This window comes from Budorcas taxicolor, chromosome 7, assembly GCF_023091745.1.
Source record: "Budorcas taxicolor isolate Tak-1 chromosome 7, Takin1.1, whole genome shotgun sequence".
NCBI classification, from domain to species: domain Eukaryota; kingdom Metazoa; phylum Chordata; class Mammalia; order Artiodactyla; family Bovidae; genus Budorcas; species Budorcas taxicolor.
The window spans coordinates 19,009,692-19,033,985 of record NC_068916.1 but is presented as its reverse complement, the minus strand read 5'-3'; the positions used below and the strand labels follow the sequence as shown (position 1 = coordinate 19,033,985).

Sequence of the window (24,294 nt, the reverse complement as noted above, 5' to 3'; positions counted from 1 at the left end):
GTGCTGAGGACTGTGCCAGTAGAAAAACAATAAAAGCTTCATTTATTGGGCACTTACTATGTGCCAGGCACAGTGCCAAGGGCTTTGCAGAGTAACAGTAAGAACATCTATTTACTGAGCCCCTGCTACATGCTAGGCACAATGTCAAGGGCTTCGCAGAGTTAAAAGTAAGTGTACTTACTTACTGAACACCTACTGTACGCCAGGCATAGCACAGGGATAGAATAACAGTAAATGTATGTATCTACTGAACACCCAATGTGTGCTGAGCACTGTGACAAAGGAATAGCAATAAAAGCTTCATTTACTGGGCACTCACTATGTGCCAGCTGCCATGCCAGGTGCCAAAGCTTTATAGCCCTGTTAATTCAGTCACTACTATGTCAGGGCTTCCCAGGTGGCGCTAGTAGTAGAGAACCTGCCTGCCAATACAGGAGACGTAAGAGACGCAGGTTCTCTCCCTGGGTCGGGAAGATCCCCCGGGGGAGGGCATGGCAACCCACTCCAGGATTCTTGCCAGGAAAATCCCACGGACAGAGGAGCCTGGTGGGCTACAGTCCAGGGGGTCGCAAAGAGTCGAACCCGACTGAGACTTAGCATGCTCACATTACATTCCAGGCACAGTGCCAAGGGTTTCACCGAAAAACAGTTAAAACATGTACTTATTGAACTCCTACTGTGTGCCAAGCACAATACCATTCCCTCCTCGCCAGTGGGGAGCGCTCAGAGTGCCCGGTTAACCGGCAGTCACTCATCACCCTGGCATCAGGCTTTACAGAATAAAAGTAAAATGTTTATCGCACACCTGCTGTGTGCCAGGTACCATGCCTGAGGAAGAGCAAAAGCTCCACTTACTTATACACTGGGCACAGCACCAACGATGGAATAACAGTTAACAATAGTTTACTGAACACCTACTATGTGCCCAGGGAACAGCACTAAAAGCCCCACTTACTGGGCACCTACTATGTGCTAGGAGGGTCTCTAAAAGCTTCATAAGTTAACAACAGGAGGATCCATTTACTGAAAACCTGTACTGCCAACGACCCTGGAGGGCACCCCAATGGTTACTCCTTGGCCTCACTTGCAAAGAAAACAATGCCTGAATCTTGAGTACCTACTGTGTGCCAGTTAGCATGCCAGGGGATATGCAGAGTAATAATAAAAGCCCCTGTGTATTAGATGCCTACTGCGATGGCCCCAGGGCCAGAGCTTTACAGGTAACACAGCTCATATTTAGCATTTACTGTGTGCCATATTTAGTACCTACTGTGTGCCAAATTTTTAATAACTCATGGTTCTTCTGTTCTGAGCCCCTACTGTGCACCTGATGCTACCCTAAGCCCATTACTGATCAACAGTATGTCTCATTTATTGAGTACCTACTATAGGCTGGTCTTTTAACAGCCCTCTGATGATAAATGTAGCTGTTGCCATTTAGGCAGTGCCTACTGCATGCCAGGCCCTATGCTAAGGCCTTTACGGAAAAAGAAAAACAGTTCCCATGTATTAGTACCTATTATGTGCTAGGTACTGTATGAAGGGCCCTGTAGAACATTCATAGTTCTCATCTCTTAGGCACCTACTATGTATCAGGCACTTACTGGATGCCAGAGATTGGGCCAAGGGTTTTGCAGAGTGATCATCGTAGCCCCCATGTTTTGAGGACCTACTGTGCGTCTGGGACCAGGTTGAGCCTGTAACAAACTATTAATAGTCTCCATTCATGGAGTGCCAACTCCGGGCCCAGCACCTCGTCAATCCATATTTAGGCTGAAAACAGCTGCTGCATTTATGGAGCACCTACTGTGTGCTAGGCAGCTTGTTAAGGGCTTTGATAAATAACAGTGATACTTCTCATGCATTAAGCACCAACTGTGTGTGTTCAGGGCTTTATGGAGTATCAGTAACAGTCTCCATGTACTGAGACCCCACTAGGGGCCAGGCCCTGTGTTAAGACCATTTCTAATAATAAACCTCACATTCTGAGCATCTTCTGCATGCCCAGCAGCCTAGGCCTTTTACAGACTCAAAATGTGGCCCACAGATTGTGCCTTATTTAATTCTCACAACCCCTTAGGCGGCCAGAAGTAGCCCCCCCCCTCCTCTCCCACCCTACGTTCCCGGGAAATGGGTTTCAAAGCCCACTGGGTTGCCTGGTATTATCGTTGATTGTGTACCCACTGGGTGCTAGGCCCTATTTTACAGGTGAGGAAACTGAGGCCCAGAAAAGGCAAGTGGCCTGCCCTTAGGGCATGTGGTAAGAGCCAGGACTTGAAAACAGGCTCAGCAGCTGTCCACAGGCAGTTTTGGTTGCAGCTGGGAATTCAGAACTCAGCCAGTGTGTTTATCAGCTCAGGCCCTTTAAGGATGACTGGAGTCACACACTCTCAAATGCCCACGACTCTAGAGTCTACCTCCCCTCCTGGGCAGCTCAGAGAGGCCACTGGCCTTGCTTGAGGTCAAGGTACACAGAACCTTCAGCAGCCCCAACTATTCATCATGTGTGTTTATAGTCCACTTACTCTGTGCACACCCCCTGCTGAGATCTGGGACACAGAGATGAATCAGAGGCCTCTGTCCTCAAAGCCATCAACCAGGCCACTTGAGACCCCAGAGGCCACTCAAATGACTTATTGCAGCCAGAATGACTCTCTGGACTCACTTAGAGAGAAACACTGGAGCCTTCCTCCAGAGCTAGATCCTTGGGGGCCCCTTCCCCCATTTCTTGACCAGCCACCCCAACCAAAAGTGCCCTGGGGAGCGGGGACTCAGGCAGGAGCAGAAAAAACAACCAAGGAATGTGCTGGAAGGAATGGATTCACTGAGAAAGAGGGAGGAAAAACAAAACCAAAACCGTAACAAAAGAAGAAACAACCGTGATGGTGGTGATGATGAGAAAAACCATAACAAAAGAAAGACGCCTTCCAGAAAACTCCCAGTCTGGTTACCTACCTTCCACTCTTCAACTGCTAACTTAAAAGACTTTCTTACGAGGGAGGGAATGGCGGAGTGCTGACCTACAAGGCCAGACCGAGCTCTGGGTGGGTCTCCAGCCGCAAGTGGGGCGTGCAGCCCTGCTCCGGCCCCAGTGTGGGCACGCTGCAGTTCCAGGCTGGTGCCGACGAGGCGGAAAGGTGGGACGGTGTCTGGGGAGACCCACGGCTGAGTGGTCTGGCCTCCACCTACCCTTGAGTTCGGCCTAAGAAGCCCGCACTCCCCGCGGAGGGGAGGGGGGGGGGCATACGCCTGGCCCTGCGTCTTGGCTGACAGTTCTCTCGCCCCCCAACTGTCTTGGGGTGCAAAGTGGGGAGTCCCTTCTCCCCCATCCCTGCCCTGGGCCGCCCCGGAGGTTTGCGTGGATGGGCCAAACCGCTTTCTTGCCGACCTTGGCGGCTGCCTCCTTCACAATCCGGCCCAACCTGCGTGACTTCTCAGGAGGGGGCGGGGGGCGTGGACGCGCACATTGGGGAGGGGCATGGTTCCGGGTTCCAGGTTCCTTGACAGGCGTGCCTCTCAGCAGCGGCAGCGAGGTGAAGAGTTTAGGGGGCTGAATTTGGGCTCTGGACTGTCTGCACAGCCCAGCACACTGGGCACAGGCTAGCGGGTGCACGCAGGGTGGGCCGTTTTTGTGAACTCGCTGGAGACCAGCGTGTACTCACCTTCGCGGCACCTGTGCCGGTCTCTCACGTGGCTGCCCAAGCCACAGGACACCCTCACTGATCGCCTCACGCACAAACACGCCTGTGAGTTGTGGAGCGCTTGGCTGGGCCCCAGCGGGGCGGGGAGGAGGGTAGGGGGCGGAGGAGGGGCGGGGTGCTGTCTCCGAGGAGGCCCCTGATTCCAGCGGCCCAGACTCTCTGGCCGGAGTTGCCGTCTCTCTCGACTGACCCGTGACCCCCTGTGCGCACACGCCTAGGGGGTGCCTGAAGGTTTGAACACCAAGGCGGCTTCCGGAACATAGGCTTGGGGTAGCTACGCCCGTGACTGACTGAACAGGGGGAGGAGAAGGACCGGGCCACGGCGGGGGCCACCTGGGCCAGACTGAGCAGAGAGGGAGCAGAGGGAGGAGGGGGAGGCAGGGAGGCGGCGGGAGGAGGGGCCGGCCTCGGCCCTGAGCTCAGCAGGTGGGGAGGGGGTGCGGGGTGTGGCAGGGGCCACGGTGTGGCCCAGAGCCAGCTGCAGTGTTCTGTCCAAAAGGTGACTTTTTGTGACAGGGAGGCCGGGCGGGCACAGCGAAGAACTCCAGGAATTCGAGAACCCTATGTTTTGGATAGCCGTGCACTCCCCCCAGGACCAGGCATCAGCTCTGACTCCCCCCACCCCGGCCCCCGCCAACGGGGACCCCTGTTTGGGGGCCAAGAAGGGCCATTTGGGGAGGTGGGGTCTTCTCTGCATCCTCTGCTCTCTGGGAAGGATGGGGTGCACGCTGCAACTGTCTCACGGACCCCTCCAAACGCCTGTGAAATGGGCGCAATGTGGCCATTATTCCACAAGCCCCAAACCCAGGAGAGGCAGGGGAGAGAGAAGGTGCTATCAGTCAAACCAGCCATCGCTGTCTCCAGGGGAGATGGAGAAACTGGGGCCTGCGGGGTCCACGGGCGAGCCCCTCACTGCAGCGGCGGGGGATCTGGGGCTCAGCGAGGATTCTCGTGCGCCCGAGGCGGAGGAGAGAGGTGGGATGGGCCAAGGTGCCTCCCACCCTTGTGCAGGCCCCGCCCGGGTCAGTGCACAGGCGCCGGCCAGGTCCCCCCCGCAGGTCAGGGCGGGGTCCGAGAGACACCTACTGGACTGCAGCGTGCGCTGCCGCACCACCGAGGTGAAGGCGCCCAGGCCCTGCGGGGAGCGCGCCGCCAGGCGAAAGGCGTACTCCGTGTTGGGTTTCAGGTCATCCACCACGAAGGCCGTGGCCGGGTCAAAGGTCCTCGCGACCTGGGGGAGGGGCGAGGAGAGAGACCCGGATGGGGAGACAGACAGACAGACAGACAGACAGACAGACAGACATCAGGGAGAGAGAGAGACACAGACCCACAGAGTGATGGAGATGGATAAAAGAGAGGTGGAAAATTTAGTAAGGGACGGGGCAAAGAGAACGAGGAAAACAGATATTCAGGCACCTAGTCCCAAGACAGGAGAGCTGCCCAGAGCGGGTGCCTGGGGAGGGGAGAGGGGGCGAGTGCCATCCCCTCCCCCACGCCACCCACGCACCTCTCTGCCGTGGTCGCCTTCCCGGTAGAGGAGCTCGTATTTGATGATGCTCTCCTGCCGCGGGGGGCTCCAGGAGAGCCCGATGCTCGTCTCTGACTTGGCCTCGGCCCGGAAGTTCATGGGCTGGCCGGGCACTGCGGGCGAGAGGCGAGAGGGCTGGTATCATCAAGGAGAGGCTGGGGAGGGGGTCCACCAGCATAGGGTCCCCAACCTTCGAGGTTCCCATTCTCCCCCAAAAGAGCTCCTTAAAGCTTATCACTGCCCTAACAAGAAGGGTTATGAGGTTCTGGATGCTCCCAGAATGTTCTCCACTGTTCTCATTTCTCTTCTTTTCCCGGGATAGCTCCCTGTGGCCTGTTGTTGTCAGCTGCCCGCCCCAACTCCCCCATCCTCTCTGCTGCCAATGGGAAAACATTTTAAAAATCCCGTTTTCAACGCACCCCAGCATCCCCCTTTTTCCCCTCAATTCAACAGAAAATTGGTGGGGCCCATAACTGAAAATATAGATCCACCCTGTGTCTGCTCTATGGCAGCAGAATTCCAAACCTCCTGTCCCTTTGCTTGAGCAGTGGCCTGACTCTTCCTGGACTCGAGGTTCCCAAGCCCAGAAACCCATAGAGAGCTGGGGCCCATGCACCTACAAGTTGTACACCCCTACCCCCAGTCCTTCGCCCGCGCTGTGAAAGACCTGCCTTCAGCACTTTGGGTTAACATACTTTCTGTTATTTCAGTGATCCAGTGGGCAGGGATCACTCTAGTGAGAGTACCAAACGGAGGTTCTCAAACTCACAGATGGATGAGGGAGGGGCATAACAAAGGAGATGGAGGCCAGCGGGGGCCACGCCCCGTTTCTCAGACGCATTGCTACCAACTGTAGCCCTGTGTGTGGGCTTGCCAGATCGGCTTTTCCAAGGGTGGCCAGAAATCTGGGTTTTCTAGGACACCCTCCTGCATTGCGACGCTAGCGTGAAAATACTTGAAAAAGGCCAAATAAACTACGTGGTGGCTTCCAGGTAAGACGCCCTCCTCTGTGTGCTCAGAGGCACATCACCGCATGGCCGCCTCCTACTGCCTCGTGGGGCGTGGGTCCCAAATCCTTCCGTCCTCCCATCCCCCAGAAGTCGTGCATCACGCACGCAACTCACCTCCCTGCTGAGTCTTGACCTGGATGGGGTCCGAGAGGGGCCCGTCGCCCACGGAGGTGAAGGCCAGCACGCGCACCGTGTATGTTTCGTCCTCCAGAAGGCTGCCCACGGTGGTCAGCAGGCTGTCGTCCACGTTGTGCTTCTGCCAGTTGCCCACGGGGTGCTCGGGCTCCATGGTGTAATAGATCCGGTAGCCCCGGATCAGGCCATTGGGTTCCACCGGCTCCTCCCACTGGATGATCATGGTGGTGGCACTGAGCATGCGCGCCTGCACGTTCCTCGGCGCGCTGGCGGGGGCCTGCTCGCCGGTGCGGGTGACCACCGACTCGCTGGGCGGACCCTGGCCGATAGAGTTGACGGCCGACACCCAGATCTCATACTCCGAGTTGGGGCTCAGACCACCAATGCTGTAACGCGTGGTGGTGATGTCCTCTTTGATCTGGTACGGCCCATCCTGGCTCTTGGATTTATATTCAATGACATAGTAGGACACGGGGTCTGGGTTGCCTGAGTCCCACGTGATGGTGATGCTGGTGGCTGTGTTCTCTGTCACCACGGGAGTCCCGGGGGCTTTGGGGAGAGCTGTGGGTGGGAGGCAAGGTCACATGTCAGGCATACTGGCTGTGAACCCTCAAGGCTGTGTAACTTTTAGTCACATGACTGCCCTCTCAGAGCCATAATTTCTTTGGTGGTAACGCCTGTCTTAATGACCCCTAGCCTACCATCTAGAGAAGGCAGTGGCACCCCACTCCAGTACTCTTGCCTGGAAAATCCCATGGACAGAGGAGCCTGGTAGGCTGCAGTCCATGGGGTGGCACAGAGTCAGACACGACTGAGCGACTTCACTTTCACTTTTCACTTTCATGCATTGGAGAAGGAAATGGCACCCCACTCCAGTGTTCTTGCCTGGAGAATCCCAGGGATGGGGAAGCCTGGTGGGCTGCCGTCTATGGGGTCGCACAGAGTTAGACACAACTGAAGTGACTTAGCAGCAGCAGCAGCAGCCTACCATCTATAGCAAGTATTGGCAAGGTATACGGCTTATGTATTGCTGGTGGCTGCTTCTGTGCTAAGAATTACTAAGCTCTGTCACGGTAGCCCAAAAGCTGCCACCAGCCAGCTGTGAGCAAATGGGCAGGTGTCAATAAAACTTTATTTATAAAAACAAGTGGAGGGCCAGATTCAGTCCATGGACTGTAGTCTGCTGGCCCCTGTTCCAAAGCTAGAAAAAATATCTGGGGGCATCCTGCTCTGAGTTTCACCACAAACTTGAGACATCAAGAGAGTCAGTAATCCCTCCCTACTCCCCAGTGCTCCATCTCTCTGAGTTTTGCACAGGCTATTTCCTTTTCTTAGATATGTTCTCCATCTGTTTTGGCTCATTCCTGTTCAACTTTCAGTCTTCCCCTGACTTAGCTTTCCTGGGAATTGGCACCTTTATTCTGGGGGTCTGAGCGGTGCTCCATGGCCCCTGTCACTCCCCTAATCAGCATGCATCATAACTGCCAGGCTACATGGTATCATCCACTTTGGACTGTGAGCTCAGTAGAACAAGACTGGGTCTCATTCCATGGGGCCCGGCCCACAATAATTTGTCATTAGTATGTTGACGGTCCTGTTCACACCCAGGAGTGACTGAGGCCAGAAAAGTGACTCAGAAGCTTTTCCACCATTATGCCCCACCTACACCTGAGGTGCAGGGATGACTTGCCTCCCCCACGACCCCTGCTTACATTTCACTGTGATCTGGGCCACGGCCTCGATGACGCCCAGGCTGGACATGGCCACGCACGTGTAGTTGGCAGAGTCCTTCACGTCTGTGAGTTCCAGCACGTTCCGGCCCACGGGCATGTCATCCTCGGGCGTCAGGTCCTCGGCCCCCTGCATCCACTTGACGTATGGCATGGGTGAGCCCACGGCCACGCAGGTGATGTTCACGTTGCCACCTGGCATGATCTCGTGGCTCATGGGCAAGATGGAGAACCGTGGTGCCACGCGGCGGACTGGGGGAGTGGGGTGGGTGGGAGATGCAGGGAAGGGGGTGGTGGTGGGAGGGAGATGCGCAGGGTTGGGGGGGATGGGGAGACGGAATGCAGAAGAGAAAAGAAAGAAAAGCAGGAGGAAAGAAAGAAAGGAAGAAGGAAAGAAAGAAAAAAGGAAAAAAAAAAGTGGAAAACAATTTAAATATAAACAGGGCTGTTTCCTTCCCCCCAGTCAAAAATTTTTTTTCGTCCAAATGAAAGAAAATAACAACAAAAAGAAACAAATTAAAAAAAAAATTCCAACACAAAGAAACCAAAACTTCAAAGGAAGGTAATTTCACAAACAATATATAGAGAGAGGTATCCGATATATAATAAAAGAGACATGAAGCATTATTCCATAGCAACAGGGTTTCAGAGACCAAAATGGCTGGTCCACAGCACAGTTAGAACACAAAAATTTATCAGTGGTTTCTCATCTTTGCTGACAGACGTGGCTTCAGGGAGCAGCCCCTCTGCTGGCTCAGAGGAACTTCAGAAGACTGGGGCTGTGGGGGCCAGGGGAGGGGGGATGCTCTGGGAAGGTCGGATGGGAGGGGCGAGGGCACAGGAGGTCATGGGAAGAGTTGGGGCAGCAGGCAGAGGGGGCCAGGATGTCGGGCCCTCCCATCCCCACTCGCTCTGGTGACCCGGGGGTCCCCACCCACTTCCCCAGGGGGGCCCTCCAGGAAAAGATGAGAAACTCTAATGAAATTTTTGTGGTTTTGGGGTATAGAAACCCTTCTAAAAGCTTCTGTCGAATCTGACAAGTTTCCATTGATAGATGCAGCTCTCAGAATCACAAACAGCATGCAAAATAGGTTGGTTGGTTGAGAGGTTTAAAGAGAAAGAGACAGAGAGAGAGAAAGAGAGAGGAAGGAAGAGGCAGAAAGTGAAAGAGAGAGAAAGTTAATGCGAAGAGGCCTGGATCTCAGGGGCCTTTAGTGCACAGTCATGGGGGGAATCAGAGAGAAGAGAGAGAGAGAGAAAAGAGAACAGACAGGAGACAGGGAGGGACAGAGAGAGAAAGGAGGGGGAAGGGGCCCACTTCAATGCTGCATATTAATTCTAGCGGATGTGACCCAATGTGACACGTCACATTGTCACATCACAGCCCTGGCATAATAATAAGTAGGATATTAATAATAATCAGAATCATAAACGAGGGAATGAGCTTGAACACTGAGGAACAGGGACATGTCCTGTGCATTTCTTAGCGGGAAAGCAAATGCGGCCTTCTGTCCCAATCTCGCAGACCATGAAGGCGGCAGGATGCATTTCGGGGGGCTCCATTTTCGGAAGCTGGGTGGGTTTCTGGGTTGGGTGTGTGTGGGAGGGAAAGAGGTGGGCACGAATGGGCACCTAAACTACCAAAGGGCACAGCTGCCCCATGGGAAATGTTGCCCTGTGGGGGAAAGGACTTGGGTCAACTGGTAAACCCTTCTAGCTGGATCAAAGTTGTCCCTGGCTTCAGCAAACCACATGCACATGCCCCCAGCTTCGGGCAGGTCAACGAATCTTGTCTCAAACTGTAGGGATGACCGCCTGGAGGCTCAGCAAGGCTAAACAGGACCACGAAGTAACCTTCACATGAAACTGGGGTGCTTGTGGTGGAGGGGTCTGGCCTGTCCTACAGAGAAGGGGGCTCCAGGGGCAAAGGGAGGCAGCCCCGTTTCTTCTCTCTTGGCATGGGTTCCAAGCTGAAAAATCTCAAGCTTTGTTCCCTGAATTCCAGCAGGAGGTGAAGAAGAAGGGGAGCTCTGTGGGGGCGGGAGGGAGGACCAAGAAAGCTGGCAGCCCTTCAGAAAAAGAAGCCCCACGAAAAGTCCAGAGTCACGTTGGAGACAGGATGGAGGAGCTGGAAGGTGTCAGCAGAGGAGAGGAATGGGGGGAGGGGCAGGGAGGGGAGACAGAGGGGCCATGCAGACAGACTGGGGAATGAGGGGCGGCGGGGTAGGGCGCTGAGATGGGGGGCAGCTTTCTGGCAGGGCTGGGAGGAGGGCGGGGGAAGTTGAGAGGAGAATGGGGGGTCCGGCCAGCCAGCGGACGCGGTCCAGGCCAGCCGCCGGCATCCACAGCGAGGCACGAGTGGGATGCCCAAACGCTGCGTTGTCATGGAAACAGAACACGATGGGGGATGAGCGTGGGGGAGCTAATTAATCAAGGACAGAAAACGGCACTGACGTCCAAAACAAAACCAGGAGAAACAAATGAAAAACCAAAGTGGGGTGGGGGGGATAATTCAAAACACCAAACAAAAACACCCTCTAAAACAAAATACCCGAAAAGCAAGAAGAAAAAGAAAACATGGAATGGGTGTGGGGCTGAAAATCGGGGTCTGAAAGGAGGAGGGCTGTGGCTTCCCCAGGGAGGTACCCCCCAACCCTGGCAGAACACAGCATCTGGCCTCCCCACCCAGCACCCAAGGGCCCTGGTAGAGGCTTGAGGTGGCCTCAGAGGTGAGAGCCTCATAGGCAAAAGAACCTTCGGAGCAAAACAACCCAGCCACAGGGAGCCCCACTTCTCAGTGACACTCTCCCTGCTGCTTGTTTTAGAGCTGAACAGAGACCACATCAGTCTCATCACACAGTTCAAGGTGCTCCCCTCAAGACCTCAGGAAAACCTGCCCAGGCTGGGGTGGGGGGCTGATGAGGTTGCATAGCCCTGTGGCCTTGGGAAGGGCCCCTCATTCTCTGGGAGTCTCAGTTTCCTCTTCTGTGAAATGGAGGCCATCAGTGATATGCTGAGGTCATTAAGCTGACTGGGGCAGTGCCCAGCACATAGTAAGTAGGTGCTCAGCCTGGGCATGGGGCCAGTGAAGTTCCCTCTGGTCTTCCAGAGTGCTGGAAAGATCAATGAGATATTTAACATTAAGGAGGTTTCAGGATGAATCAGAGTTGTTTTTTGTTTTTTAAAAGAAAGCAATAGGAAGAATATCTATTGAATCCCTCCCAACTGAGAGGCCAATGACCTTGTACCCATTTTGTGGATGAGGCAGTGGAGGCCCAGAGAGGAACTAGGGCTAGCTGGAAGACATAAAGAAAGGAGTGGTAGGGCCAGAGCTCAAAGCCCGGTATGCCTGATCCCTACCTCCCAGATAAAGTGAGCCTTCTCTTACCATGGTAATTAGCAAGAATTATACAGCCACGTGTCCCTTCTTGGTTCTTTCACATTTGTGTCCTTACCCTCTGGGGATACCAAAGAGGGCAAAAGTACCTCACCTATATACATCTCTCAACTAACTAATCACCAGTTGAATAATATCCAGCAGCCACCATAATAAATGTCCAGAAGCCATCAGTAAAAGGTTTATACCGAAAGGGATTACTGGAACATTAAAAGGAGTAAAAGCTAGCTTTACGATTTAAAGATTAAATAGAAGCCAGATTTATCCTTGTGTAAAACTCAACATCACACCCCAAAGACCTTGCTCACATCTGATCTTATCTTAAAATACCTTCCTTTAGGAGTGTCATAATTTGGAAGGTGCCTCTAACACTTTTCAGAAGTAGACACAAGGCAAACATCTTGAACATGTAAAAGACTTGCCATACAGGGTTGTTAATTATAAGTCAGTTAAGTGTGGGAGGGCATTTATCAACAAATGTAATTTTGGTGCTCACAAATCCCCAGCATGGCCGGCAGCCATCAATTAAATGGATCTGCCAATATGCTGTAAAGGCTGACACCTAAGACACTTTGCCCACTTGCTTTCTCGCCTACCCCATTGGTTTCTAAGGGTGTGCTGCAAGAAGGGGGCTGGTTTGCCATGACTTAGGGGAGGACTGTGCCCATGAGCACTAGGTGGCTTAAACACCCGCTGCAGGGGGGTCCTCACAAGGCCTCTGGGTGCCCTCCCAGTTGGCAAGGGCGGGTGGCTGACGCTGTGTTCTGCCCAGTTTGGTGCTGACTCCCACCCACATCATTTTTCCACCCCTGGCTGCAAGCTTGAGGTGCAGGTTAGAGAGTAAGGTGGGCGCGGAACCCACGGGACGGAATGGCCCCGCGGGACCCCCGCCCCCAATTACCGACCTGAGTGGAGGGTCCAGGCAGGTTATAAGGGGACCACACCAGCCTTGGTCCTCAGCACGCTCCAGCTGGTTCTTGTTTCCAGCTCTTCTCGTCACCGAGTAGCCGGGGGGGTCCCAGTGGGGGGGACCCGTGTGGGTGCGGGGATCAGGAGGGTGGGCGGTGGTAGGGGGGTGGCGGGTTGGAGGGGATGGGTCGCTTCAAACCCCGATTCACATGGAAAAACAACTCAAAAACCATCAAAGCAACCGGGAGACGACCCCTCCCCCAGGCAGGAAGAGGCAGAAACTCAAAAACCAAAAAAGTGGGGGGGGGGTCGGAGGCGGGGAGAAGGGGAGAAGGGGATGGGAAGGGTTGGGGGGAGAAACTCAAAAGTGAGGTGATCTGATTGAAGCACTAGGTAGGGAACTCAGCAGTGTCAGACATCTCAACGAGTCAGCAAGCCACAGCTCTGAGGGGGTGGGGTGGGAGCGGGGGCTCTGCTGGGCATTTTGGGGTGGGAGAAGCTGCTGGGTGCTCCTCCGGACTCCAAAATGAGGACGGGAAAGGGTGGGGAAGGTGCCAAGAAGTTCTGCAGCCTCCATGGGGTTTACTCAGGCTTAGATTACACCTGTCAGGGGAGGGGGAGGGGCGTCCAAGGCCTAACTCCAAAGCCCCTCCACTGAACCCCAGCCCGTGGCCCAGGGAGGGTAGGTACCACTCCATGGCCTGCCCTGAGATCTTTCTCCCCCTCCCGCCCATCCTGCCTCCCTTCTCCCACTGCCAGCTCCCTCTGCTGCTCAGATAGTGCGAGGCCTGGAGGGACCTGGCTGGACTCCCGGCCCACAGACTGACCAGCGGCCTTTTGAGCTGGACATTTTACTGCCCTACAGATACTTTTTTATTGGGTTTTTTTTTGGTACTCTCTGTCTCCCAATTTTTTTTTTTCCAGTTCTAGCAAAAAGGGGCACGGTGTCTTGCCAATTGACTGACTCCCCTTGCCCCCTTGCTGCGGCCGCCAGAGACACAGGGCTCTCTGAATGACGAGGTGTAATCTAATGTACCCCCTCACCCCCAAAAAACAGAGAAAACAGCAATGCAAAGGGTGTGAGGCAGGCAGCAGGCGAGAGGTGTCTAGAGCTCAGTGTTCCTGCAGAACGGCCCCGCCCCCGCCCCCATCCACCATGCCCGAACAGAGAAGAAGCCTGCCTCCCCACCCCTGGAGCCCCTCTCCCCTCGGGGTGACGCTGGGATGAGGAGAAGGGCTGGGTTCTGATCTGCCACTGCCTACCACCAAGGTCATGTCAGGGACTTTGAGGGGTGGAGGATGAGGTGGGTGGGCATGGCCAGGTGTGACCAGCAGGAACTGGGGGAGCTTGCCAACATTCCCCTGTGGTAGGTAGTCTTTGTGGAGATACAGGAGGTCATGGGGAGGGGTGATTCCAGGCCCAATATCTATCTACTCTTGTCTGGGGCCTGCTGGGGGCGGGGGAAAGGGGAACACCTGGAGATCATATCTACCAATTATATGGCTTGGGTGCCAGAGATTTAATTTTAAAAACAATTTGCCCCACAAAATGCCATGCTGTGAATTGATCTGAAGGGGCCTGGGGATGGGTTGCAGATAAAGGGTTCTGAAGAACACCTGGAAACTGGGGCAATCTAGAGCTCCCTCTGGCATCAGATATTGAGTCCCGATCTCTTAGTTCAGCATTTGAGAACCAGCATTAAATTATCCTCATCAGGCTCCTTCTAAAATCCTGACAACATCCGGAGTCCCTTGAAGGTGGAAGGTTCTCTCCCGCGTCTCCAGCTCTAGCATCTTCTTGCGTCATCAGGTGGGTGCCACACCATCTCACTGGGTCCTGTGCACCAGGGTTCAATTATGCTATGTTGCTAGACCAAACGGCAAGACACCATCTTCAGCTGCTCATTCACACCTTAAAGGCTGATGATTTTAAAGAAAATCAACAGCCAGGAAGAATGTAATTCTGAGCTACATTTTCCTTAGGGAGGTTCTGGGATTAGAGCTGCCAGCTGCATTTTAAAAAATGGACCTGGCTTTGACTTTGGGTCCTTTGAATCTCAGCAACTGACTTCAGGAGAAGGGTAAATCTGAATACTCCACCCCCTGGATCACCAAGGGTCAGTAGAAGCTGGAGATTGTGAATTGAAGGAAGAGCTAGGTTGAAGGTAGGGATTCCTTGTAACTAATTCCCAGGACTGGTTGCTCTGGCAACAGTGTAAACGCTTAGAGCTTTCAGAGCAGAACATGCTAGGTGGCTCTTCTCTTCTGCTGAGCTGGTATGTATCTGTAAGGGTAGCCTAACACCCAAACTGGGCCACTGGCACTCCCTCCATTTTTTTTTTTTTTTTTTGCCCCCTTTTGACACTCTGGCCACGGAACTTCCTGTGGGAGTGGCAGGGAGTAAGAGGAAAGATGTGGATCTGGGGAGACCACTGATCTCATTGGATTGAGATTGCAGCCAGGAAAAAATGAGACCATGGGCTGAGCTCCGAAAAGCATTAGCAAAACTTGAGCTCTGAGCAAATATATTAATTTTTGCCCTCCAATTCTTCCCAAAGCAGTTTCCCGTAAGCCATCTTATTCAAAAGGCATATCTGTGAAATAAATGATGGGGAAACTGAGGCTCTCAAAGGGAAATGACTTGCTCGGACCATTTATTTGAACTCTGTTTCCCTATTTTACAACAATCTCCCTTGTGATTTCTTACATGCCACACACAACACAGGGCACCAGACAGATGAATGTTAATTTTCTCCATGGACTCCTCCCAACTATCCTGTGAGCCTGGTGCACTGATGCTTCTTCCTGTCGTTCAGATGAGAAAATAGGGACTCCAAGCAACCAAGTGACCAGCCCAAGGTCATACAGCCAAGGAGGGGCAGAGGCAGGACTTGAATCTGGGTCTCCTCAAGTTGAAAGTCTGTGCTCTCACCACTAGTCTATACTGCCCCCAAAGTCCAGGTGGTCTTCAGAGACCCTCAGCCACCTCTCAGTTTCAATTTACTGGGACTCAGCTTTCATAAAGGAGCTGAGAGACCTCTTTCCTAAATCTTTTGGAGAGTTCTGCCTGGCAGCTCTTACTCTGGATTCAAAAGGAGACAGGAAAAATAAATCCCCTATTATTGCATCTAAAATCTTCTTGCCAACTCGGCCCTGAACTTAATCATTGGGAGTTTAGAGAAGGCAGGTGAGGGACAAGTGAGAGGAAAAGGTTACCCCAAACAGGCTACTCTGAGCTTTCAAATGTCATCTATGTTGGGTAGTCAGCTGGGAGCTAGTGGCTATAAATCTAAATAGATAGTTTATAGGGGGCTTGTTTTCTATTTGGGGTTAGAATGGGGCTCTCAAAGGCTTGCCTTTCCTCAGGGAGGGAAGAGGAGATGGGAGCGAGCATCTCCAAAGGTTTCAAAAGTGAGAGAAACAGACAGACAGAAGGAGAGCTGAGAGAGAGAGGAAGAGCTGGGGAGGCAGAGAGAGGGAGGGAGGGGCTGTGCCCAAAGTTCCCCAGGGTTTTCCCCAGAATTCCACAGCTCTGATGCTTAGGTACTCAGAAAGTGACCATGCTGCATTGCTGAACGAAAGATGCCTGTGACTAGGCTGGGAGTCTGGGAGGAGATGGGGGAAGCAGCCAACATCATCCACGAGGTGGAGGCGTAGCACTAGGGCAGAGTGACTGCCCAAGTAGTTGGCCAAAGTCTATCATGCTGCATTTTCCGATGGGTGGGTCCATACTGGTACCCAGTCAGGACACAAAAAGTCATCACAACAGCTATCATTCTGAGCACTGACTATGTGCCAAGCATGCATCATTTTGGGAGGATGGTCCATTCATAGGTGGCCACTTCTCATATTTAGACATGTTGCTCTACTGAACAAGAACTCAATATGCCAGCTGTCCATTCAGCTGTGCTTCCAATGCCTGTTTCTGGGTTGTCTGGGAAGGTGGGAGGTGGTCTCATGCTGAGGCAGAAGGAAGGGAATGTGCCTGCTTAAGCTCCCTTCAAACATGGCCGCCCTGAAGAACAGAGGCATCAGTTCTGGGTAAGAGAGGTAGCTGGCCAGTCAGGTCAGACAAACTGGGCTTCTCTCCTCACACACCTCACCCAAGCTCTGACCTCCCACCATCTGTCTAAGCCACCTCCTTTGTGCTCTTGAGCCTGGGTGGTCACTTTCTGCCCCAGCATCCCAGCTGTGGGACCCCTTCCACCCTCCTGGATGGTAGTTGGGACAGGAACACTGGCTTTTAAATCACAATGCGTTTGGAGAACAACCACACAACAGCTCAGCCCAAGAAATTGAAACCAAAGAGCACGGAAACACAAGACAGACCCAAAGACCAAACGCTTTGATGGGGGAGGGAGCGGGGTCAAGGGGCTGGGAGGGGGAAAAAAAAACGAACTGATCGGTTTTTTCCCCCAAAACGAAACCAAAAATTAATAACTAAATAAAAAGAAGAAAGAAAGAAAGAAAGAAAACAAACGAAGGAAACCAAAGGAGAAAAACGGAACGGAAGACGAGAAACACTCCAACAGAAGGCGTTGGGAATTCACCAAACCGAATCGACAAGAGTGGCATGCAGAGAAATTTTTACATTCTCCCAGCATGCATCAGGCCCAAGTTACCATGACGACGAGGAGTGCAAAAAACTTAGCAACAACATTACCAAAGGATGCATATAGGCGACCACAATGCAAGCATCGCATGTGTGCGGCCGGCCCTAGGCCGGGCTGGGCGCGGCTGAGATTTTCGTGTCTTTCTGGGTTTTATTTTTTGCTCTCGCTTGGCGGTTTTTTGTTTTGTTTTGTTGGCTTTCAGCTCATTATTCGCATTTTGTCATTCTTTTTTAAAGTTCATTTTTCTATCATTTTCTGTGTGCATGTCTGCGTGTGTCCGTGTTCCTGTCTGTGTGTGTTTCATGTGTGTGTATGTGTGTGTGTGTGTATGACTTTCAGAATGTAAAAATGTGGGTAAAGAAAGTAAAAAAGAAAAAAACACACCAACCTTCTCGAAGCTCTGAGGGATGTAAAGGGGGTTTGATGCAGAACACAATGACATGGGGAGAAGAGAAAAAATAGGGGAGATACAGAGAGTAAAAAGAGGACTTCCCAAGGCTAAAAGCTGCAATAGTTTGTTGATTTTTTTCTTTAAACCAAAGAAAAAATTAAAATTAAAAAACAAAAAGAACAGCAACGACCTTTTCGTCTTTCCTTGACATACACGATCTACATTTGCCTTCCACAATTTTTTTTTTAATTCAATTTTGGAGCGTCTGAGGCCCAGGCAAGGATGGGAGGCCGGACCCCCTAAAGAAAGGACCACCCCTCCAGGGGGAGGGGCACTGAGGACACAGAAGGCTGGCCCCCCTCCCTGGCTGCACCCTGCTTAGAGGGCCCGCCCCCACCCTGCCCCACACTGTCCTCCTTGAGCCCTGCCAGACTGACAAACCCCCTTCCCAGGTGTTTGCAGAGAAATAAAGCAGGTTAGACGAAGACCAGTCAACTGGAGTCATGGACGCGCTATAACTCACCAGAGGTGCCGTGGCAGCAGACCGGAGGTGTGGCCCCTGCCCACCCGCGCCCCCGGGTCCCCAGCCCCGCCCCCCATGCCACCTCCTCCTCAGAGGCCAGCTGCAGAACCCAAGGGCGGCCAAGGTGCTGCTTCAGGGCTGGTGGGGGCTGTGTCTGGTAGAGGTGGAACTGAGGGCCTGAGGGTCTCCCAGTAAGGGAGGAGCTGCATGACGTCCCAGGTGGAGAACAGTGAGGGGCCTGGTGTGTCAAATTGGGGAAGGGAGGGCCAAAGAAGGGTGGCTTAGGATCAAGGATATGGAGCCACCCAGGGGCAGCCCCGGGGGATGAACTGGACCCCATTTCCTGGCAGGTGGAAGCTGTTTCCACCACAGATCTGACCAGAAACAGCCACGGGGACATAGGAGATGGAGGAGGCAGCAAATGAATATTTCCAAAAGGACGGAAGAGAACCAACCCAGAGATGAGATGGGGTCTACAGAGGCATCTAGGAGCAGGGGTACCTGGCACCTTCGAGGAGACACCAAGGGGCTACTCCCAGGCCCTCCTTGGGTTGGGGGGGTGGTGGTGCTGGGGCAAGGACCCCCTGGGCTTCCAGGTGTGACCAAGTGGGAAACTGACAAGCCTCAGCCCAAACCCTGGGACACCTGCCTACAGGAATCTTCCTCTGAGGATGACCAGGAGAGCACCAGGCTCTGGGGACAACTGAGGCTGTGGGGCCAGCAGGGGCAGCCTTGAAGACCCCTCCCCAACTCTCAGACTGAGGGCGCTGGAAGGCGGGGTGGTGAAGCGGGTACGAGGCCACGAGTCTGGAGAAGCAAAGCGAGCACACAGCGAGGGAAGCACCGCACGACACACCACAGAAGCTGACTCGGATGGGCGGGGGGTGGGCAGGGTGGGGCAGAGGCCTGCAGGCTCCCCCGACCCTGTAGGCCCACGAGAGACCCCCTCCTTCCGGCCCTGCCCCATTCCCTCCTGCTGCCCCCACCCCAACGTCCTGCAGCTCATGGGACAGCCAGCACCAGGCACGGGGGTAGGGGCATTGAAGCTGCCCCTATTTTACAGGCAAGGAAACTGAGGTCCAGAGAGGGACACCACCTCACCCAAGGTCCCACAGCCACCACCCGGGGTGGGCCTGCCTGCTGGGGTCTGCAGGGGGCAGGGGAGCCCAGAGGCTGTGAGCCCGAGAAGGAAGGGGGACTGGTGGGGGCAGGGGGCCCTACCTCGCACGTAGAGGTTGGCGGGTGAGGAGTAACGCACGCCGGCGCTGTTGGTGGCCACACACTCATACTTGCCCTGGTCAGTCTCCTCACTGCTCTCGATCTGCAGGGCTCCTGTGGGAAAAGGGGACAAGGCCTGACCCATGAGGGGGGACCCTGGCTTGGGGGAATGGCAGGAGGGCTGTCCCAGAGTCCCATCCAGCCTGTCTCTTGGTTGGGCTGGGCCAGAGAGGCAGACAGAAAAGTTGAGTCACCCTAGAAGCCCCCACTGGGTCAGGGTCTCCCTGGCTGCCTGCCTTTCCCCACCCCAATTCTGGCCCATCCTGAACACACCGCATGCCTGGCCAATCCTCCACCCTCAGCTGGGACCTTGTGAATGACTGCCACGTTGAAGGACAAAACTGGGGGATGGGGGGAATATGTGTCAACTGAGGTGCATTTAGGAAAGTGCCAAATGATGCTTGCCAGGGGGAGGTGGAGGGCAGGTTGGTGGTCCCAACCCACAGCAGCTGCTCCAAAGACCCTGACATGATGTACCAAGCCTGGGAGGAAGTCTGGGGGAGAACGGATACATGTACATGTATATGGGTGAGTCCCTTTGCTGTCCACCTGGAACCATCACAACACTGTTAATCTGCTATACTCCAATAAAAAATAAAATTCAAACAAACAAACAAACAAGGTGCCTATTCAGGGAGCTGGTGGTCGCTTGTTCGTTTCAACCAGTGTGTAAGTGAATGGGGTCTGGGTTCTTCAAGTATGTCTGGAATCACAGGCCTTGAAGCCCACGGTGTTTGTAAATGGAGACAACGTTGTATTTCTTCAAGGGTTTTTAGATTTCAGAACTGGGTTACCCTCTCCACGAGAGCGAAAGCAAAGGATGCTGAGAGTGATATATTGAGCTGGCCAAAAAGTTCGATTGGACTTTTTCCATACAATGTAACAGAAAAACCAGACCAAACTTTTTGGCCAATGCAATACATCAAGTAAGTCTGAAATCAAAGGGCTGGATCCAAGCTTTCTGTACCTGAAATGAACTGAAGGATGAACTTCCCCAGACTTACAGTCACCTACATCAATCAGTCTGAGTTCATGGACCTGTTTCAAAACCATAGGTCTAGATTCAGGATCCACAAGTAAATGAATTTTCTAAGTGTGTTTGCAATCATAGACAGAGACCCAAGTCCATGGTGCTCAGAGGTTAATGGGGAGAATTTTCAAGTGTTTGAAATCGGAGGTCTAAAGGAAAACCTCTAATCTGTACAAATAAAGTTGAGGCTGAAATGCCTCCAGTGTGTTTGAAATCATAAAACTGGATTAAAGAATTTGTTGGTCATGAGTCAATAAAGAATTTGAAGAAGTGGTCAATTTTCTTAAGCAGATTTTTTAAGTTTTTTTTTTTTTTAAACGCGGACCATTTTAAAAGTCTTTATTGAATTTGTTACAATATTATTTCTGTTTTAGTTTTTTGGCCATGAGGCATGTGGGATCATAGCTCCCCAACCAGGGATCAGACCCACACCCCCAGCATTGGAAGGTGAAGTCTTAACCAGTGGACCAACAGAGAAGTTCCATCTTAAGCATATTTAAAATCACAGGCCCAAATAAAGGGTCTTGGTGCCCACAAGTAAATGAAACTAGGGCAGACTCCCTCCTTCAATATGTCTGAAATCACAGGCCCAGATGAAAGACTTCACTTCCCATGAACATGTGAAAACGAATGAATCTTCTTAACAGTGTTTGAAAGCACAAGGCCATGGACACTACAGTGTTCACAGTAAATGAAAATGTGGCCAAGATTTCCCTAAAGTTATGTGAAATCACAGGTCTGGGAGAAATCCTCATTTTCACAAGTAAGTGAAGTCCAGCAAACATCTCTAAGTATGTTTGAAATCATGGGCCTTGATCAAATACTTCATCACCCATGAACAAATTAAAATGAGGCAGAGATTTTCACAGCATGTTTGAAACCAAAGGCCTGGACCCAAGTTTTCATTTTCATAAGTCAATTGAACTGACTATCTGTAAGTTTGTTAGAATCACAGGCCTGGACCCTGTAACTTGTTGCTTATGAGTAACATGAAGATGAGGGAATACCTTCAATATCAATCACAGGTGGTTTTTGTTTTTTTAAACATTTTTTTTTTCTTTTTCTGATCACAGGTTTTGATTAGAGTCCCTGGCACCAGGAATCCAAAAATCCAATGCATGGTCCCAAATAAACGCCCCTTCTCAGCTTCGTTTGTGGTTGTCCCACACAAGTGGGGAGAACCCACAGATGGGGAAGTTCTCTCTAGGGGCTGTGGATTAGGGTTCCATCTCTACATAACACTTCCTACCAATCTCAAGGCTCCGGGGAAGCAGGCAGGCAGATACCACTATGGGGGCCCAGAGAGGGCATGGAACCTGCTCCAGGTCACACAGCAACTCATGGCAAAGTCAGGACCAGACTTGGACTCTTCCCTAGGGCTCCCACCCAGGCCTGTTCTAGTCTCTTCTTTGGGGCAGCTCCATAGGGCTGCCTTTGAGACTCTCTGCTCCTTCAGAGAGCTGGACCCCCACACCCCTACCACATCACCCAGATCAAAGCTTCACAGCTGGAAGGCCCTCCTCTGCACACCCACTGTACAGATGTGAAAACCAAGGCTAGAGACGGATGAGGGCTGCATACAGAGCAGTCATCAGCACTCTGGGCGGGCATGGGAGGCACTGAACCTTCCGGAGGACATAACACCCTGTGGCCCGGTGACCTGAGGGGCCAACATGGCCATACTCAGCACCCAGCCACAGACGGCAACACAGACACAGAGACTGTATGGACACTGGGCAGGGTGAGGAGGAGACATGTGGAGGGGGCCTGGGGCAGCCCCCTGTGGAGCCTGGGGGCTGGGTGGGCAGCGAGAGAGACCGTGAGTGGGCGGGTGGGTGAGCAAAGAGCCTTACCTCGGATCGGAGTGCTTTCTGAAAGGGAAGCAGAGAGAGTCAGGTGAATGTCAGAAGGCAGTCCTGGGGGGCCGCGGGGCCCCAGGGAGGCGGGGCCGGGCCACCAGCCAGGCCTGTCCACTCTGCCCCCAGGGCTGGGAGGGGGCTGAAGTAGGCAGCCCTCGGTCTATGGACCCTGCAGGCCCTGTCCAGGAAGACAAGGCAAGGCTCCCAGGAGGAGGATGGGCACTGAAGGCTTGCCAATCAGGAGGGCTTCCCATAGAAGGCGGGAATCTCTTGGGGAAGGAGGGGCTCAGTCTAGAAGCCCCTGTGGACTGGCCGGAGGGGCGTGGCTCTGCCTTAGGGAGGTGCCTGGCCTGGCCTGGCCTGGCACTGTCGACTGCCTTCCTTCTGGGCCGAGGGCGGAAGGTCCATGACCTCCCCTCCTAGATTCCTTCTCGAGAGGGACAAGGAACAACGGGGTGGGTGGGGGGTGGGTCTTGGGAATCTTGTTAGAGATAGGGCAGAGAGAAGGGTTAGTGCCCCAGGGCTGGGCATTAATAAAGCAAAGGGAAGATGTTACAGACAGGTCAAGTAGGAGGGGCAGGGGAGGGTGGTGAAAGGGGATGGAGGGAAGAAGGAGGGCCTTGCAGCATCTCTAATTTCCAAAAGGAAAAGAGGAAAAGGACTGTGTGTCTCTATGGATTCTGGAGGCTGGGACGGCTCAGAACACCAGCCATGGTGGCCCCTGGTTAGAATTCTGCATCCTTGGGAGTGATATGGGCCACCCCCCTCTCTGTGCTGATGACAGCTGATAACCCCCAATGCCACAGCAGAGAAAATACACCCCTCTCCATCTGGCCCCAGTCCATTTTGCAGAGGGGCAAACTGAGGCCCACAGGTTCCAAGAATTGTCTCGCCATGAGTCAGAGGCAGGGGCAGGCCTTGAACCCAGTTCTTCGGCCTCCCAGGCTGGGGCCATTCTAGAACTTTTAGAAGGGTCCTATATTATCTCTTAGAAAATCCCCAATCTAATGGGGCCACTCCCCTTCTTCATACAGAGGGAGGAGGGGAGAGGAGGGGGAAGGGGAATTTGCCTGAGGCTGTACTGTGGAGAGCGAAAATTCGGGTCAGTGGGAATCTAGGTCAGCTCCTGCTCGGGCTGTTTCACTAAGACTATGGTGACAGAACCCAGAGAGTGAAGGACAGAACTTCCCAAGATGGCCATAGTAGCCTGTGGTCACTATATTGAGAGGAAGATCACACATGGAGAGAGGGTATTAAAGGTTGTTTTGCCTTCTGCTCCGAGGAAGATAAGAAGTTACTATTGTGGGTCAGTATCAGTCATTCTCACCTTAGTAAGAATTAGCCCAGCAGTTGGATTCAGGGGCTTCAGGTTGGATGCTAGGAAAAGAGAACAAGATGCACCCAGTACTAGCCCAGACGGAACATTCCGCCTACATCTAGCCCCTAAATTTCTGTAACTTCGTATTTTCCAGCAGTGTCAAGGCCCAGAAAGGGCTGGCAAGGGGGATGGGGGTGGGTATGTTATGTATGAAGCTCAGTAAGTCCCCTGTGGTCTTGTCCTTTTTTCCTCTTTTCCTTTTAGGCTCTTCTCTCTGCAGCCCCCTGGTGCCCAGATGGGGAGGGCCAGGTGGCCGGGGGGTGGGGAGACGTTAGTAGACATGCCACGTGGAGTGGGTCAGTTACTGTCACAGTGGCCGTTAGTCTGAGGGGAGGAGGTGGGGTAGGGGACACGGACGGGGGCGTTAGTTGTCGACATGGTGAAGAAATTAAACTTACCAAAGGTTTCTGAACGTTTACAACAGAGGGACAAGAAAAGAGAACAGGAACGTTAACGGGTGGTTATACAGAAGCCTGTATCCTCTGGGGATGGGAGGGGATGTTGGAATAATAATTAGATTGATTACAACGTGTTTTTTTTCAGCTGTGCCACGTGGCTTGTGGGATCTCAAGTTTCCTGACCAGGGATCAAACTTGCATCCCCTGCAGCAGAAGCTCAGAGTCTTAACCACTGGACCACCGGGCAAGCCCCTTGATTATGATTTTTAAAGCAGCTGATGTTCACTGAGCTCCTGGTAGGGCCAAGCAGCCTGTCAGGGGCCCCTGACAGTGACGCGAGGGAGCAGGCACGTTTCACGAGGACACTGAGACCCGGAGAGGAGGACGTGCCCAGGTGATCAGGCACCTGGGTCC

General features: G+C 53.1%; 1 protein-coding gene across 1 annotated transcript in view; it reads right to left on the bottom strand.

Annotated features, from left to right (window-relative positions):
- PTPRS (protein tyrosine phosphatase receptor type S) overlaps positions 1-24,294 on the bottom strand; it is a 73,041-nt gene that overhangs the window by 25,646 nt on the left and 23,101 nt on the right. Inside the window, exons 6-13 of the mRNA XM_052643727.1 lie at positions 23,881-23,889; positions 22,099-22,116; positions 19,159-19,269; positions 17,412-17,423; positions 8,087-8,356; positions 6,354-6,935; positions 5,209-5,342; positions 4,788-4,932 (exon numbers count right to left, since the gene is read on the bottom strand). Of these exons, the coding sequence (XP_052499687.1) occupies positions 4,788-4,932; positions 5,209-5,342; positions 6,354-6,935; positions 8,087-8,356; positions 17,412-17,423; positions 19,159-19,269; positions 22,099-22,116; positions 23,881-23,889 (1,281 nt within the window). The remainder of the gene's footprint in view (positions 1-4,787; positions 4,933-5,208; positions 5,343-6,353; positions 6,936-8,086; positions 8,357-17,411; positions 17,424-19,158; positions 19,270-22,098; positions 22,117-23,880; positions 23,890-24,294) is intronic.